Source organism: Asterias rubens, chromosome 2 (genome assembly GCF_902459465.1).
Source record: "Asterias rubens chromosome 2, eAstRub1.3, whole genome shotgun sequence".
In the NCBI taxonomy this organism is placed as follows: domain Eukaryota; kingdom Metazoa; phylum Echinodermata; class Asteroidea; order Forcipulatida; family Asteriidae; genus Asterias; species Asterias rubens.
The window spans coordinates 15,473,588-15,488,602 of record NC_047063.1 but is presented as its reverse complement, the minus strand read 5'-3'; the positions used below and the strand labels follow the sequence as shown (position 1 = coordinate 15,488,602).

At 36.9% G+C, this 15,015-nt stretch overlaps 1 protein-coding gene across 1 annotated transcript in view; it reads right to left on the bottom strand.

The window, feature by feature from the left end:
* Positions 1–15,015, bottom strand: part of LOC117302717 (dynein heavy chain 3, axonemal-like) — an 89,931-nt gene that overhangs the window by 7,972 nt on the left and 66,944 nt on the right. The window contains exons 58-67 of the mRNA XM_033786722.1: positions 13,732–13,892; positions 13,281–13,452; positions 12,447–12,572; positions 11,844–12,021; positions 10,362–11,156; positions 7,275–7,351; positions 6,150–6,443; positions 5,556–5,693; positions 4,656–4,916; positions 3,625–3,717 (exon numbers count right to left, since the gene is read on the bottom strand). Of these exons, the coding sequence (XP_033642613.1) occupies positions 3,625–3,717; positions 4,656–4,916; positions 5,556–5,693; positions 6,150–6,443; positions 7,275–7,351; positions 10,362–11,156; positions 11,844–12,021; positions 12,447–12,572; positions 13,281–13,452; positions 13,732–13,892 (2,295 nt within the window). The remainder of the gene's footprint in view (positions 1–3,624; positions 3,718–4,655; positions 4,917–5,555; positions 5,694–6,149; positions 6,444–7,274; positions 7,352–10,361; positions 11,157–11,843; positions 12,022–12,446; positions 12,573–13,280; positions 13,453–13,731; positions 13,893–15,015) is intronic.

The following is a 15,015-nucleotide window of genomic DNA, read 5'->3' as shown; positions in this document are numbered from 1 at the left end:
ATTCATTGAGAATAACTCCCATCTAGCTAAAAGCCCCTTTCACACCATATTGATTTTCAGGAAAATTCTCTAAGTTTTGTTTTCTTTTTTCTCTGAATTTATTTTTTTCAACCTTGGCAAAGTCCGAAGAAAAAGGGGAAACATCGATCCTTCATTTTGTAAGAGAGTTTCATGTATGTATGATATCCCTTGTGTTATCATACAATTTGTTCGTTTTTGCTAACAAAAACCTGCATTTTTAATATTTTAAAAACACACATGGGGTTGTGGTGGAGTTAATAGTCCCCAGGAATTACCTTGGGTTTTATTTTCTGGGATACAGTGTGAGAAGAGCTTTACCTAGTAACATAACAATAAAAACAGTGGCTGTATTCCCTATAATCCACTGTACAAACCCTGAATACCTGTTCCTTGTGGTGATTTTTAAGCACTCTCTCAATCAGATTACCACTGTCGTTTGGAGTCTAGCGGCCCACGGCAAAATGCAGTCACACAAGCACACAGAAACAGGGTGATACAAACACACACAGCATGTGAAGCAATAAAAGCACAGTGTGAATATAAAAACACAAACCATCAGTTAGTTTGATCCACCCCAACAGAGAGAATACAGTCATGTTTATTGATAAATCTGGATCATTTTAAATTGTTAACTTGGCAGTTTGTAAGTGAAGTTAACACAGCTTTAACCACTGTTGTGCAGTACCCTTGAAGAGCCATTAAAACAGTTATGTAAACAAGAACAGTGTTATAAATCCACCATAGGTACATACAGTATATGTTCCTTAAAACTACATAACCTAGAGGACGTTATAAGGGCAGGCAATTTATTGTAGCCATTATTTTAGAGTATACATGTATGACATTCGTGTGTCCATCGTGCATGGTGCGTAGTTCACAATGTGTAAAATTGTAAGTCCACGCCAAGGAACATTATTCCATGTGTCAATATTGCGTACAGTCTTACCCATAGAAATGATGTGCGCAGCTTGGCATGTATTTTAGTTTTAAACGATTACGCACAACCCATTACACAACTGATGGACCCAAGGTTTTTCAGTCTTATAAACTTTAACTTGTTCATAGACATGATGCATGGTGCACAGAGGCTATACATTATGAACAAAGTTTGCTGAACATGAACATGTTTGCTTTCTAGCAAATTCTTGTGAATAAAGGTGATACAAAAAGTGCGTGTCATAAACATATTGAAAAAAAGAAGCAGCGCGATTTTGGCAGTGAGTTCACAATGGTATTATATAAAGTAATGTAATTGATTTGCAAGAAATGGCTGCTGCCAGTGCCAGATCAACAAGTTTTTTTGCAAAGCTGTCAATAACAACTTTGTGAAAGGGCTCCCTGTGAAGCAGAAAAAGGCTTTATGAATTCACGCCCTTGGAGTTTATGTGCCAAAAAAGCCACAGTAGACTTTAAATCAAGTCAGTAATGAAGGCTTTCTCTATAACTGCATCCTTTGTTGGTCATACTTTGGGATATCAATTCTTTAAAATGTAAAATCAACATATAAAAATCATGCAAATTAGATTTAAAATCATGCAAGGAATCAATTACAAGGGCTTAAATTAGAGAGAACAGACTTTGGGGCTAGTTTAGACAAAATGAAAAGGGAAACTGGTGCAGGGAAAGGCAATATCAGTGGGTAATAAAAACATAAGTGCTGAAGAAATTTGGTTCACTGATAAACAATCACTGATGTCCAAGCTCTAAAATTTTTTAAACCCGCTTTATACTTCCTTTATATGCGATCCAAATTTTTATGTCACGAATTCGCAACGAATATTTTGCAAAAGTTGAGATGTACTCAACTCCTTTCTGCAAAACATTCACAGTGAAAACAGAGCTGTGACGTAAAAATTCGCCTCACAATCACATTTGCAGGAAGTGTGAACCAGGCTTTATTGACAAATTACATGCACAGCCTACTGTATTATAAGAAAGATAGAAAGAGGAATGGCCAATGTTTTTGTTCATAAATATTTCTTTTAAAATCTGGAGAATGAAAAATAGCAAGTCCTTGATGAGTTTGTAGTACTGACTGCTATTTTTTCTGCTTAAGCTTATGTTTTTTGGATAGCTTTTGGAAGAGCGATGACAGTTTTATTAAGGGAATTAAAAGGGTAGCGATGAGTTCTTAAACAGCCGTTTAAGACTGGCAGGGTCGTTGCCGTGAGATAAAGGCTCGAGCCGAAGGCGAAGGAATTTATCGCATGGCAGCGACCCTGCAAGGTTTTAAACGGAAGTTGAAGAACAAGTCACTACTCTTTTATTTGAGTTCATTAATGCCCTTTTGTTAACAAACGTTAAAAAAAACCTATTATAGACACTTTGACAATTGAAAATTCAAGGTTTGAAATATTTTTTTCCAAAACTTTTGATGCGTGGTTGTGTGTACACGCACGCGCTTACAAAAAGATTATGTTACTAATAGCTATGAATGGCGCATTCCGCGTGATAATCTTGTGCGCCCTACACGCGCAAGCCAGCCGGTTATAAACAGCTCCAGCTGGTCATTATTAACCGTTTATACAAACCCGATGTGACGCGCTCTCCACCAATAGGAGTGGAGAAATTGTCTGCGGTATTTATGAATGTTATTTTTAGTAAACTGGAATTATGTTTTATCCAGTTTTCAAGGACCCCAAGGAAAGATTATTTTGAAAGGCAAAGATAACAGTTAAAGGCATTCACAGCAAACATGAGACAATACTTAACGCACTACCTCAGCAGTCTGTACATCACAGGTTTCCATGGCAACAGAGTTGAGCGACAATTATGACCATCACAATGCGATATGGGAGTGAATGCGATAAAAATGAGGAGAAAAACAGTTGCACATAAAAAACATTTCAACAACCTTGCATCTGCTGTGTACACACTCAAACAATCTTGACATATTTAAATTGTGGTTGACATGAAAATCCCTTACAATGTAAATGCATTACTACCGCACACCGTGAAATGCCCTGTTAATTTCCCAATGGGTTAAATTTTAATGAATTCTTATGAAGCTAACTTTGCAATGAACAGCGAGACAATTTAATCTGCAGAAATCTCCAGACTCTTTGCAGTTTTGTTCTCCTTTTTTTCCTGTGCTGGGTAGTCAGGAGCTTGGATTGGCAACAAAAGTTACTGTATAGGTCAGTACAATTTGAAACTTTGCATGACGGTTATATAATTTAGGTGAGGTTTGGGGGTTACACCATTCTGAAAAGAACCGGTGGTTGATTACTCATCTTTGATCAGTTTACTCTAATCGTCTTTCTCCTGATAGAGTATCTAATAAACCATTGATTTTTGGAGCCGGCAAAGTGCAGTGTCGGAGGCATTCGTGGGAGAGTGCTCGTGGGGGCCAGCTGTGCTCCATGCCACACGAGCATGCGGTGAAGACATGGTCCGTTTTTAAAGTACGACCGAGCAGGCTGGCGGGGGCTCTGGCCCAGCTGCTTGTTGGGCCTGGCATGAGGCCCTGACCTGGTTGAAAGCCTGTCTTTTCAGAACAAACACTACTCAAAAGAGATTTATACGTGGTGCTACCACGAAATCTCACCTATATGTACAGGACAGAACAAACTCAAAATACATGTTTGGAGTGAATTTTTTTACCTGTCTTGGAAGAGTAAGTAGGATACCTTCAAACAGCTGTTGTGTCTCTTTCTGATCTTTACTGATATCAGCGTTCTCATGAAGTCCAAACACCTGTACAAGGATGGTAATACATACAGTCAAAACATACAGAGTTACTCAGTGTTTTATAATATAATAATAATACAATAAGCTGGCGCGTTTATCATACCAAAATAAATAAAAATGTCAAAGAAACATGGTGGTCCTTCAGCAGATCCTTGAATGATTCAGGAAAGTTTGCTTTTGTTTTGTTTGTTTAGCAAATACAAGTCTCTTGTGGAAGTGGTTTTTATCACAAATGGGACATAAAGGTGAAAAGGATCTTATTATTGACAATTATTTGCGCAGTGTAAAGACTTGCAATAAATAACAACAAATGAACGATGCTTGTAATAGCAGTTATTTCTTTGGAAAACAGTTTTGGAAAAAAAGATTGATGTGTATTGAACAACAATAGAAAACAAGAGCAAAAGAGTAGATACAAAAAACAACAAATGGCCATTATCAGAAGAAAAGTAAACAGAAAAAAGGTAAAAACTTGCTTTGCTCTTTTCCCCTCACTTGTGTTTCTGTTGCACTTACCCAATTCCAAACTTTAATGTGACACGATTGTATAATTTTTTAAAACCCATTTGAGAATTTGTTTCCCTCAGTAAAAAGTGCTTACAGCTGGTGAGGGTGTAACTGTTAAATGGGGTAGACTAAAAGTGGCTTAAGAGTCAACACATAACAGTGTTATGACAAAGTGGTATGTTGATTGGTTTATGGATGTTAAAAATTTGACAAAACCTGGTAAAATAACTTTGAAAATGTGTTTGAGTAAAAATACAATGATAGGTGAATGGGGGAGTATAGACCTTCACCATGCCTAGACCATCAGCCAGTAGCAATAATGAATGCTCTCATTGTACCAGACTGTTTTTTTTCCTTGGTTTGATCACATTGATTTAAAGGTAAGGAATACAAGATGGCTCCCACCATGATAAAAGTACATTCTACAAACTATGTACCTCTGGATGTGGCAAGAGAGGCAGGCTTCTGATATACTCAATGTAGCTTTGAGATGGACCTGACACTGGACATCGGTAATTCCCGCTCTCTGAGAAGCTGTAATTCTCCATCTTGAGTATATCCTCATTATAGAAGTTACTCAAGAGACTCATGAGGAGACGTCGATCTCGCTCGTCAGTGACTCGTCCTCCGTAGTTACACTGTCCAGTCAGGTATGAAATGGCCTCTAGAGGGACATCCTCATAATCATTCAGGAACATCTATCACAGTCAAAATGAAGATTTGTTTATAAAAGTCTCAGCAATTAAACAGAATTTGGAATGAAACACAAAGGATGCTGTGTCATACTGAAACTCTTTTTTGCATGGAAAAAACATGAATCTTTTTTGCCGGGAGTAATTTTTGGGGTCACAGAAAGTGAGAAATTGGTAGTCAGGTACTGCATTTTCCCCCATAAATTTGTAAAAAATTTAAGCAAATATAGTGAAAAATAAAAAACAATAAAGCATCAACGAGAGTGGTATAAAAACATATTTGTCTAAGAACACCAGTAAAATCTCAACACGACAATTTTTGTATGCCCCAAAAGGTGACAATGTACTAAATTGTAAATAACAACAAACACTTTATAAAATGGAAAAGCATGCCTTACAGCAATGATAAACTTCTGTCAGACCTTGACCGAGGCAAAAACAAACGGTGGACAAGACTAAATAATAGCCTGGTACCACACGATATCTATCATTAACTCTAAATTGGCGGCTACAGCTACGGCTACTGCTGTTGCTAAGGGTGCTCCTAAGGACATCCTATACTTCAACACATGGTGATGCAGCAATCTAGCCATAGCCGTAGCAGAAGCCGCCAATTCAGACACAGGCAAAGTATTGTTTTCTTACTTGCTGTTGTCGAACGCTTATCCTGAGATCTGACTCGTTGAACTCATAAGAGATGTTCCATCCTAGGGCACCGAACTGCCTCCTTTCTTGAACCAATGCATGGAAGAAACATAAGCTGAATAACAACTTCCTCCATAGCTGTGGAAAGAAATGGAAAATTAATCAATACAAGGATGTATAAACAACTGTTACAATTATGAATATGGAAGATATGCATATGATCAACTGCTACATTATAACTATAAAGCCTCACTCAATGACACTAAAGGTACTTGAACATTCAGTATTTTCCTGTGAGGTATTATTGAGCTTGAAGTATGAGACCAATTCATAAGGTGCTGTGGCACAATATACATGTAATGCCAATCAATTGCTACAATTGTATTGTGAAAACGGGAAATATAAAACAACTGCTAAAATTATGAATATGAAAGATATGAGTACTCAACTGCTATATTTATGAGCATGCTATTATTAATATGTATAAGTTAATTTTTCCTGGGGTGCGTGGGGGGGACACACCCAAAATATGAATATTATTCAAGAACAAATATATTTGCAAATAAATAGATGAATACTCATATTTTATCTCACCTCTGGTTTGTTGCATCCATCGAAGAACTCTGGATCAGATATAGGATCATTTAGATAGGATCTAAGGAGATTAGCCCTTAATCCCTTGGGTGGTTCATTGGTCATCTTAATCCCATTCTGTAAGATGGAGACCGGGAAGGAAGGTGATGGATAACTGGTCAGCCAGAGTCTGAACGTAGGCTTGGTCTTCTCTGGATCAGTGATGAGCTCTTCACAGATCTTCTCTAGGGTTGGAAGCCATGAAGTAGCGAGGTGGCAGTTCTGGAGGACGACCCATGTTCCATTTTCTGCGGCCTGCATGTTGGGAAGAAATGTACAATCAGGTTAATTTCTTATAGACAGAAATAATTTTGGTTTCACTCTAAGAATTGTTCAAAATGATTCCCAATTTAAATGGAATCATACTCTGTCACTGATAAGAGCTAAAGTTTTACAGTCCCTTTTATGCTAAGCATGTATCTTAGAGAAATCAACTCATAATGCCATAGCAAAAATGTTCTGAATAGCATTTACGCCATAGGCGAGTTTAAAACACAGTGATACAATTTTTTGCCATTGAGCACTTTTGTGAGAAATACAAGGTTTTTCCGAAATTAAGAAACATTTTCTTTGCACTGACATGAACAACTGTGGTGACCACAGTCAGGAAGACAGCCAACTTACAGCACCCTTAATAAAGTCAAAGAAAGAAGGACCTCTGATTGGCTGCTAGTTGTGAGTGCCACGTACCCACATGTATTGTTACCATTGTTTCAGCTCAGTGATAGTGCATTTCAAAAGAGAACTACATGTATTTAAGTAATTTTCCATCAACAAAGAATTGTTATCTGAAGATTTGGACAGCACAGAGTACAGCAGTTTTCTAATATCACATTGGGGAAAAAATAATATTGTCCCTACCCCCAATAAAACAAATACTTCTGAAAACCTTACGTGTACTTTAGTTTTGAAAGTGAATGATTTCTTGAGTAAGTTTCCAAGTCAACATTGGAAGAACAGCTGTGATTAAAACATATAATCCTAACAGCTTTCAGACAACAAGAATATTGTAATGTTTGTCTTTGGCGCTTTTCAGCCAAAGTACCGTCACTGCAATAAAAGAAGAGAAAATTAATCCAGACCTACCTTGTTAATCATCTTGGTAGCAATGGGTCCTTGACCCTGACCTAGTGAGATTGTCTGTAGTCCTGAACCGCCCATTCCTGAAAGAAAATCCAAAATCATTAAAGGTGTTAGAGAAAGGACATTAAACACATACTTTATTTGTCCTCATTCCTTGGATACTTTAAGAGTAATGTACTTTTTTCTTGTGTGGGCAAATAAGTAAAAGGACAGTAAAATAAATTTGCAAAAATGGTTAGGTTTTGATGTTTAAAAGGTATTCCTTTCCGGAGCTGCAGCTGACAAAAAAAACCTCTCAAAATTTGCCAATGATTTTAAATACTTGCACTGGTTAGTCTGGGTCAGGATTTGTTTAGCATTTTCCTAAGTATCAAACGACCGATGAGACTGTTTAATAGTCCCTTAAGTGTCTTGTACTTAAAAACCTGGGTCGAATTTCATGGCACTCCTCAAAATTATTTAGACGGCGACCCAATTATTTAGCACACTACTCCATGGGCAGTAGCTGCAGAGAGCCATCAAATGCAGTTCCATGAAATCCGGCCCTGTTTTTAACTGAATAATTTGAATCTTGCAAATAAAAATCAGAATGAGTGAATTGTTGACAGAGGTTAAGTGCTTTGGTTATAAGAACAGGTAAAAAAAGCTACAACTTTTGGTTTTCTGATGAGTATACTTACTCCAATCCTCTGCTCTTGAGAGAAATATATAATCAAAACCTTTCTCAGACATTAGACTATCTACTTGATCAGCAGAAAACAAATTTGTAAGCTAGCTGTTTAAAGGTTTTGAGATATTAAAAGGTTGGTGATACCAATACTGTACAACATTGTTGTTAATAACAAAACATTAGTTGAAGCACACGGCAAGCATGTTACAAGACTTGTGCTCAATTACTCCAATAAACAAATGTTAGTGGAAAAGCATTTAGCATAAATGGCAGAGGGCAACACATAACACAAGGCACTGTTTACACCATAGAAAAAAAAAACAATTTCTGTATGGTATATGCAAATTAAAATATAGCAAAATAAATTTAAGTACCTGTCGGCCAATGAACAAAAACTGATAAAACAGTACTTGCATTTAAACACAAATTACTGCATTTTTAAAGACCTCGCACAAATGATATCACACCCAACGGAGCCCAATTTCAAGCTTACCAGAAGCTAAAAGGAAATCAAGAAGAAGCCACGCTTAACATAAGTGTAGTTCACAGGTTAGCAAGGATTTTTGCTTGTGCCCAAGCATACTTTGGGTTAATACAAAGCAACCCTCACCCACGCAGCTTGTGTAGAAACTATGGTGACAATATCAAAGCACAGAATTCCAGAGTTTGGAGATCCATGTTATAAGGCCATTGTACCCCAATTTGAGTACATGGTCATCCAGGCAATACAATACCTTATTTGACTCTCAAAATGGTGGCTGGGGTGGCTACACTGCAAGAGGTCAATACTTGAGATGTGATATGTTGCAGTGTGAACAAATATAACAAGCAAATTTGTTTACAAAAATTTAGCAGATGTTAGTTTATAAGCTATGTAATATTTAGCATACTTTTAAACATGTTAGCCACTTTTGAGCGGTTAAGAATTAGGATACAACATCACCAATAGCAAAACCAAACACTATCCCATCGAAAATAAAAAAGCAAGAACAGTACTTTGGCAACAAATCTCAAACCAAGCAGAGAAATTAAAAGAAATAATCAAATGTAGACTCGATCTGCAACTGTGTTAATTAAAGGAACATTACAGAATTGGTAAGAAAGAAAAATCGTGAAGATCACAGATTTACATAAAACTTACACGGTCTAATGATGATGATAGTAGAAAACATCCCTTGAAATATTTCTGTCTGAAATTTCATATTTGATGGGAAATAAATAATTAAATTTTGCGTTTGGAGTTTATCACTCAGTGAGCGTTTTATTCATTTTTGTTTTGGCATTGACGCAATGACAATTTTGTATCAGTTTTTCACTATTCTCTCGTGACCCAGATGGCCGATCAATCCCGAATTGCTACAGGTTTGTCAGTTTATGTATAGGGTGGATTACATAAAGTGCTTACACAGCCGCAACTTTTTTGCTAGCAAAACCAATTCTGTAATGTTTCTTTAAATTTGTTAGCATGACCCTTTTCCAAAAACTGAAGAAAAGAAAAGCAAAGAAACTAAAGGACGGAAAGGAAGCTCTAACATATGTTTGGCTTTTTCTCAAAAATAAAACCACTTATGTTCAGTAGCACTTTAGATTTCATTCATAAAACTATGGGTTGAAAATTCAACCGAAATAGAACCGTTTCATATACCAGGGTGTCCACACCATAGCAATGAGATTAGGCAAATGCTGTGTGACTTATAACAATGTATGCATGAGCGTTTTAACAGGGATGTAACCGATGTGATGCTCCACACCCATACCAGGCACTTCCCGCCCCAAAACGTGTTTATTTCAGGTATGATATTTGGCCCTTGGAAACAAGTAGAGGAACATTGCTATGGAGTTCAAGGGCTGACTTGCATGTACATTTGGTAACGACTTCAATATACAGGATATGTAATCAATTTTTTGACATTTTGTTCTCAAGGGCTAACAAATTATCAGAAATGCTAATGTAGGAAATTTATATAGAGCTTTCAAATCACACCTTATTTGGGCAATAAGGTGCATATTTCTCACATATAGATTGTTTAAGACATCACATTGTCATCTCGGCTTGTGTTTTAAATGTCTTCACTTGTAGTATTATTATTTTCCAAGAACTGCCTGATTTTGGTGTGGGGTAACACAAATCATTACTGCAAAATGCTCAAAGACAAATCCAGGATGTTTAAGCAGGGTAGGGATTGGGAGATTTGTTACGGCCAGGCAGGAAATGTTAAATGGAAAGGCACTTGCCAGTACACAAGCATGGCAATCAGCAACACAAACTTGATTAAAGGAACATTTTTTGGGGCGAAACATTTAACGCGCATTTGATGTGAGTGATTAATATTGCCGAAAGCATGATCCCATGTTATAAGCATAAAGTGTCAACATCGAACAATTAAAACAACAGCTTGCAATGAAACAGAACGACATACGACTGATTCGACTGATGGTTCTGGCCAGGCGAGGGCGGTATAATTTGGATGTCTTCTTCTCCCTGAAGTCTTCTTCAACTGCATGGTTTCGGGCAGTGGCAGCTTTCCCTTTCGCACTTCCTAAAGATGTCTTAACAGCTTCTTGAAGTTTCTCTGACATTACCTCCACCTGAGAGGCGACATCTTTGGTGTGATTCTCAACTTTCTGCTCTGTACTTCCTTCAGAATCCAGCACAGCTTCTTGAAGCTGTTGCGTCATTTCTTCAGTACTCACGTCCTCAGATGCACCATCTTTGAGTACTGGATGAAGAGGTGTCTGCTGAGGAGACAAGGGTGTTTGTGGATCCTCTATCTGTAAATGCGGATTCCTTGAATGTGGGTCTTGAAAAGGTTCACTGCTTCGAGGCTGATTATCACCCCCAGCATTAGGTGCAGCTGCACCATCCAACGATTCTCTTGATGTATCATCTTTAGGAGGATTGGCAGAAGAATCAACTGCTCCAATCGTCTGAAGCGTCTCATTTTCCAAAATGGTTTCTTTCTCTGCAGTACTGGTTTGACTATCTAGGATGTTTTTCTCAACGTCCTGAGTGGCTTGAGCCTCAGTGACTATAAGAGGCAGAGTCTGCAATGCCTCAGCCATTTCATCCACTTCGGGCGTTGCAGTTCTCATCAGATCTGATGATGAGGACGACATCCGATGCTCGCGTCTCAATGCGCTACTTCTGCTCCCCTTCCGACTGAAGCCAGGATTGATACAGCCTAATGATTCCTGTCTGGTTTGCTTCAGAAAACCTGGAAAGTTTCAGTGTGGTGGTGATGACAAAGAAGGGGTGTAACAGCGAGAAAAATCACACAGAGAGAAAATAAAGTAGGGGTGAAAAATTGCAAACTATTTCAAGAAAGGTATCTTGTCTTCAATCATGCACTGAAGAGAGAGAAAAATCAAAGCTTATTCAAAGTTTGGAAAATATAAGTAAACTAATAGAGAGTCTCAAAGAAATGACATGCAACACTTCAATATGATTTAAGTTTTCCATGGATAAAGTGTATCTTCAGATACCGAGATTTTATAAATTCTCAAGGATTAAGCAACTATTTACTAAAGTTAAAAGCAATATGCAGTTCCCGACTTCTTTTGTTCAAATGTGGTAAATAGGAAATCCAAATCAAAGGGTTAAGCTTCTCAAAGCAGACACACGCCAAAGTTGCTGCGACAAGCAAATGTTTGAAAAGCAATGCAAAGGAATTTTTTCAAACTGAAATTATCACACTGAGTTTGGAGAGATAAAAATAAAACTAAATATATTTATATATACAATTTTTTTTTTTTAAACACATCACACTCAATCAAAACAATCATTCATCAGTTATATATATGACATAAGGCAACACTTCAATCTCAATAAAACCAAACCCAAAGCCAATTTTTTTTATAAATGTGATCAAAGAAATGATGTGAAACATGTCTTTAGATTATACCTTTTTCAACGGCAAACTTCATCAGGCCAGCCATGGGGTCAGCACCGGGGGACAACACAAATATAAGGGGTGTAGAATGGCTGGAGTCTTGGTATGACCTTGTGAGGTCAAAGGTTGGTGGTTCAATGTAGGCGTGACCCATGCGCTTCACAATGAAGTTACTGACCGCTGGAACAACCTGTGAATTTCAGAAAATGTCCAATATTGAAAGTTTCGATGGGAGTAATGAAAGACAGAGTGAGTACGACCATAGGGGCCATTTTAAAGAGTCCCTAAGCACATATAATATATTTAAAAAAATTTGTTTGTTTAAACAAAACAGGTTGCCAACTAAAAATAAAATACTATTTACACAGTAGGTGGCTGGTACTTTGCTAATTTAAATATTTCTCTTTTTTTCAAAAAATTGTTTTTAAATTTTTGTTCTATTTGTTAATTAAGAATGTTTTTTCGAAGCTTAATGTCTTGTTGTTGTTGCTGTTGTTAATGTTGTTGTATTTTGTTTTGTTGTTGTTCTTTTGGTTGTTTCGGTTTTTACTAATATTTTGTAAAATATTAGTATGGAGGATGTTCTGTCAATAAGTAATTCTTGCCAATATTCACCTTATCAGGTCTGATTATTCTCAGTATAATCAGCTTCTGGATGTCATTTAAAGTAATTTCCCAAGGCTCTGGAATCACATCAGTGTGTGGGGAATGCGAATCATACAATGCTTTCCAGTCAGTAATCTGCAAAGGGGAGAAAAAGAAACCATTATAAACATTGGTTCAAGAAAGCCAAGTCTCATCAGGATCAAGGTGAAAATGTGTACACCTTTGAGATAAGTTTTTGCAATGGTAGAAAAGCATCATATTTTAAACTCTTTACTGTGTATTAATAAGAAAAATTCTTGTTTTCCTTTCTCTAAAATAAATAACAATTTTTTTTTTTCAATCCAAAAGGGTCCCCACTGAGTTGAAATAAAAAAGACAAACTACAAATTGTATCTTTGTGAAGTCCAATGAGCATTATTTTAGGGGGACTTTTGGCTAGTAAATGATTACGTAATTATTCATACTTATTGTGTTGCATGTATTAAGAAACAAATTGTATGATACCATTGGTCAAAGTTACACATGGGAACAATAAATATATTTCCCTTATACATGTAAGTTTTCGGCCGTTTTGGTAAGCATGAGCTTGTCAAAAAACAGTCAGACAGACAAGAAAACAAGAAAACCAGGCAGACAGACAAATAGACAAAAGGACAGATGAACATAAGACATGACACAACGAATTTGTAATAAAAGTGACAAGCTGGCAGAACAGTTTAAGCTGAAAATAAATAAGACAAGTATTGAAGAGATGGATGTGGTTCAATTACATAGGATAGGAAGCTAAGCTACATACAATTGGAGATAATGTCACGTTTGAAAGCAGACTTTGTTTAAACTCACATTACTCCTGAAGTTCAACATAAAGTCATCAAAGGCAGGGAGAGTAGACACTCTGACAATCTCCGCCCATGATTTATCAGGGAGCCAATCGGGAGCCGGATTGGGGAATGGATTCTCTAAAGCCACGCCCCCTGTCAGCAGGAACCGCCACTCATTGTCGTCGATCTCTCCTCTAAAAAATAACAACAAAAGAATTTGTAGAATTGTCATTCAGGCCTTTTGTGAATCAACTTAGAGCATTTTCACAGAAATAGATCAGTAAGGCCCTATGTAAATGTGATATTATTATGATTTTTTATTACATTGCTAAATATGGTAATATGTGGATCGTTATAATTTACTTTTAAAACATTTTTCTGACCATAAAACAAATGGTTTCAAAGGCTTTTATTAGACCAAGTCGCCCGATCCTAGGCAACGTGTCCCTTTAAGTCATACCAGACATTCTTACCTGCCCTTAGCCAGCCCAATGCATAGAATGAAGGAGAAGAGAAGTTTATCTTTCTCAAAGAGAGATCGGCAGACATTCTGGTAGATGCTGTATGTGAAGTGGTTATTCAGACTGTTGATTCGCTCATTCAGATCACTGGAGGCTGGACTGGAATTTATGGACTGTAAGATGAATGAAAAAACAAACAGTTAAAGGCACTGGACACTATTGGTAATTACTCAAAATAATTGTTACCATACAAACTTACTTGGTAACAAGCAATGGAGAGCTGTTGATAGTATAAAACGTTGTGAGAAACAGCTCCCTCTGAAGTAAAGAGTTTTTGAGAAAAAAGTAATTTTCCACTAAAATATTTGAATTTGATTTAGAGACCTCAGAATTTTGCGGTCCCGAAATCAAGTATCTGAACGCACACAAGTTCAAGTGACAAGGGTGTTTTTTCTTCCAGTATTATCTCGCAACTTTGATGACCAATTGAGTTCAAATTTTCACAGGTTTGTTATTTTGTGCATATGCTGAGATACACCAAGTGAGAAGACTGGTCTTTGACAATTACCAAAGGTGTCCAGTGTCTTTAAATAAGGTATCTGTGCAGTATAGAATGATACCACAAAGCTATTGACTGCATAATGTTTTGAAATCCCCCTGGGCAGAGACATGTTTATGACGTATGGATGATGGAAAATGTTATCAGTGAGTGTTCTTCTCATTTTCAAGTGTGCTAGTTTCAAATAATGCATTTGAAGTTGGGTAGTTTCTGTTTCACACCTTTAGTTATTATTTGATGCTTATCAACTATATGAGCATTCAAATTCGCATCATTTTGATTTTTTTTTTAAACTGATAATGAATGCACTGCTTGCTCTTAATGCATTAACATGCCGATTGTTGTAAAACAGCTTTACAAAATGTCAAACTTTCCTAAGGTTCATACAAAAATGGATGTGACACATTGCTTCAAGATGTGCAGCCAAGTGAATATGTGAAGGTCCTTGGTTAGTATAATAACTTTTTGTGCATTCACCATTTGCGTCATGTTCCCTGTATACACCAACAATAATGAATACTGATTCTCAATATACCAAAATGGAGCCAGTCTATTTTGTCCCGACAGCCTTGGTTTGGTTACATTGTGCTCCAGTCTTTAGGCTATTTGGTTGATGCATTGATAAATACAAACACATTAGAACGAACCAGTGTGTAACATTAAGACAATACATAAACTGTGGATCAGTAGGTGGGCATTTATGTTAGTCAGTTAGTGGGAACTTACAATTTTAAAGC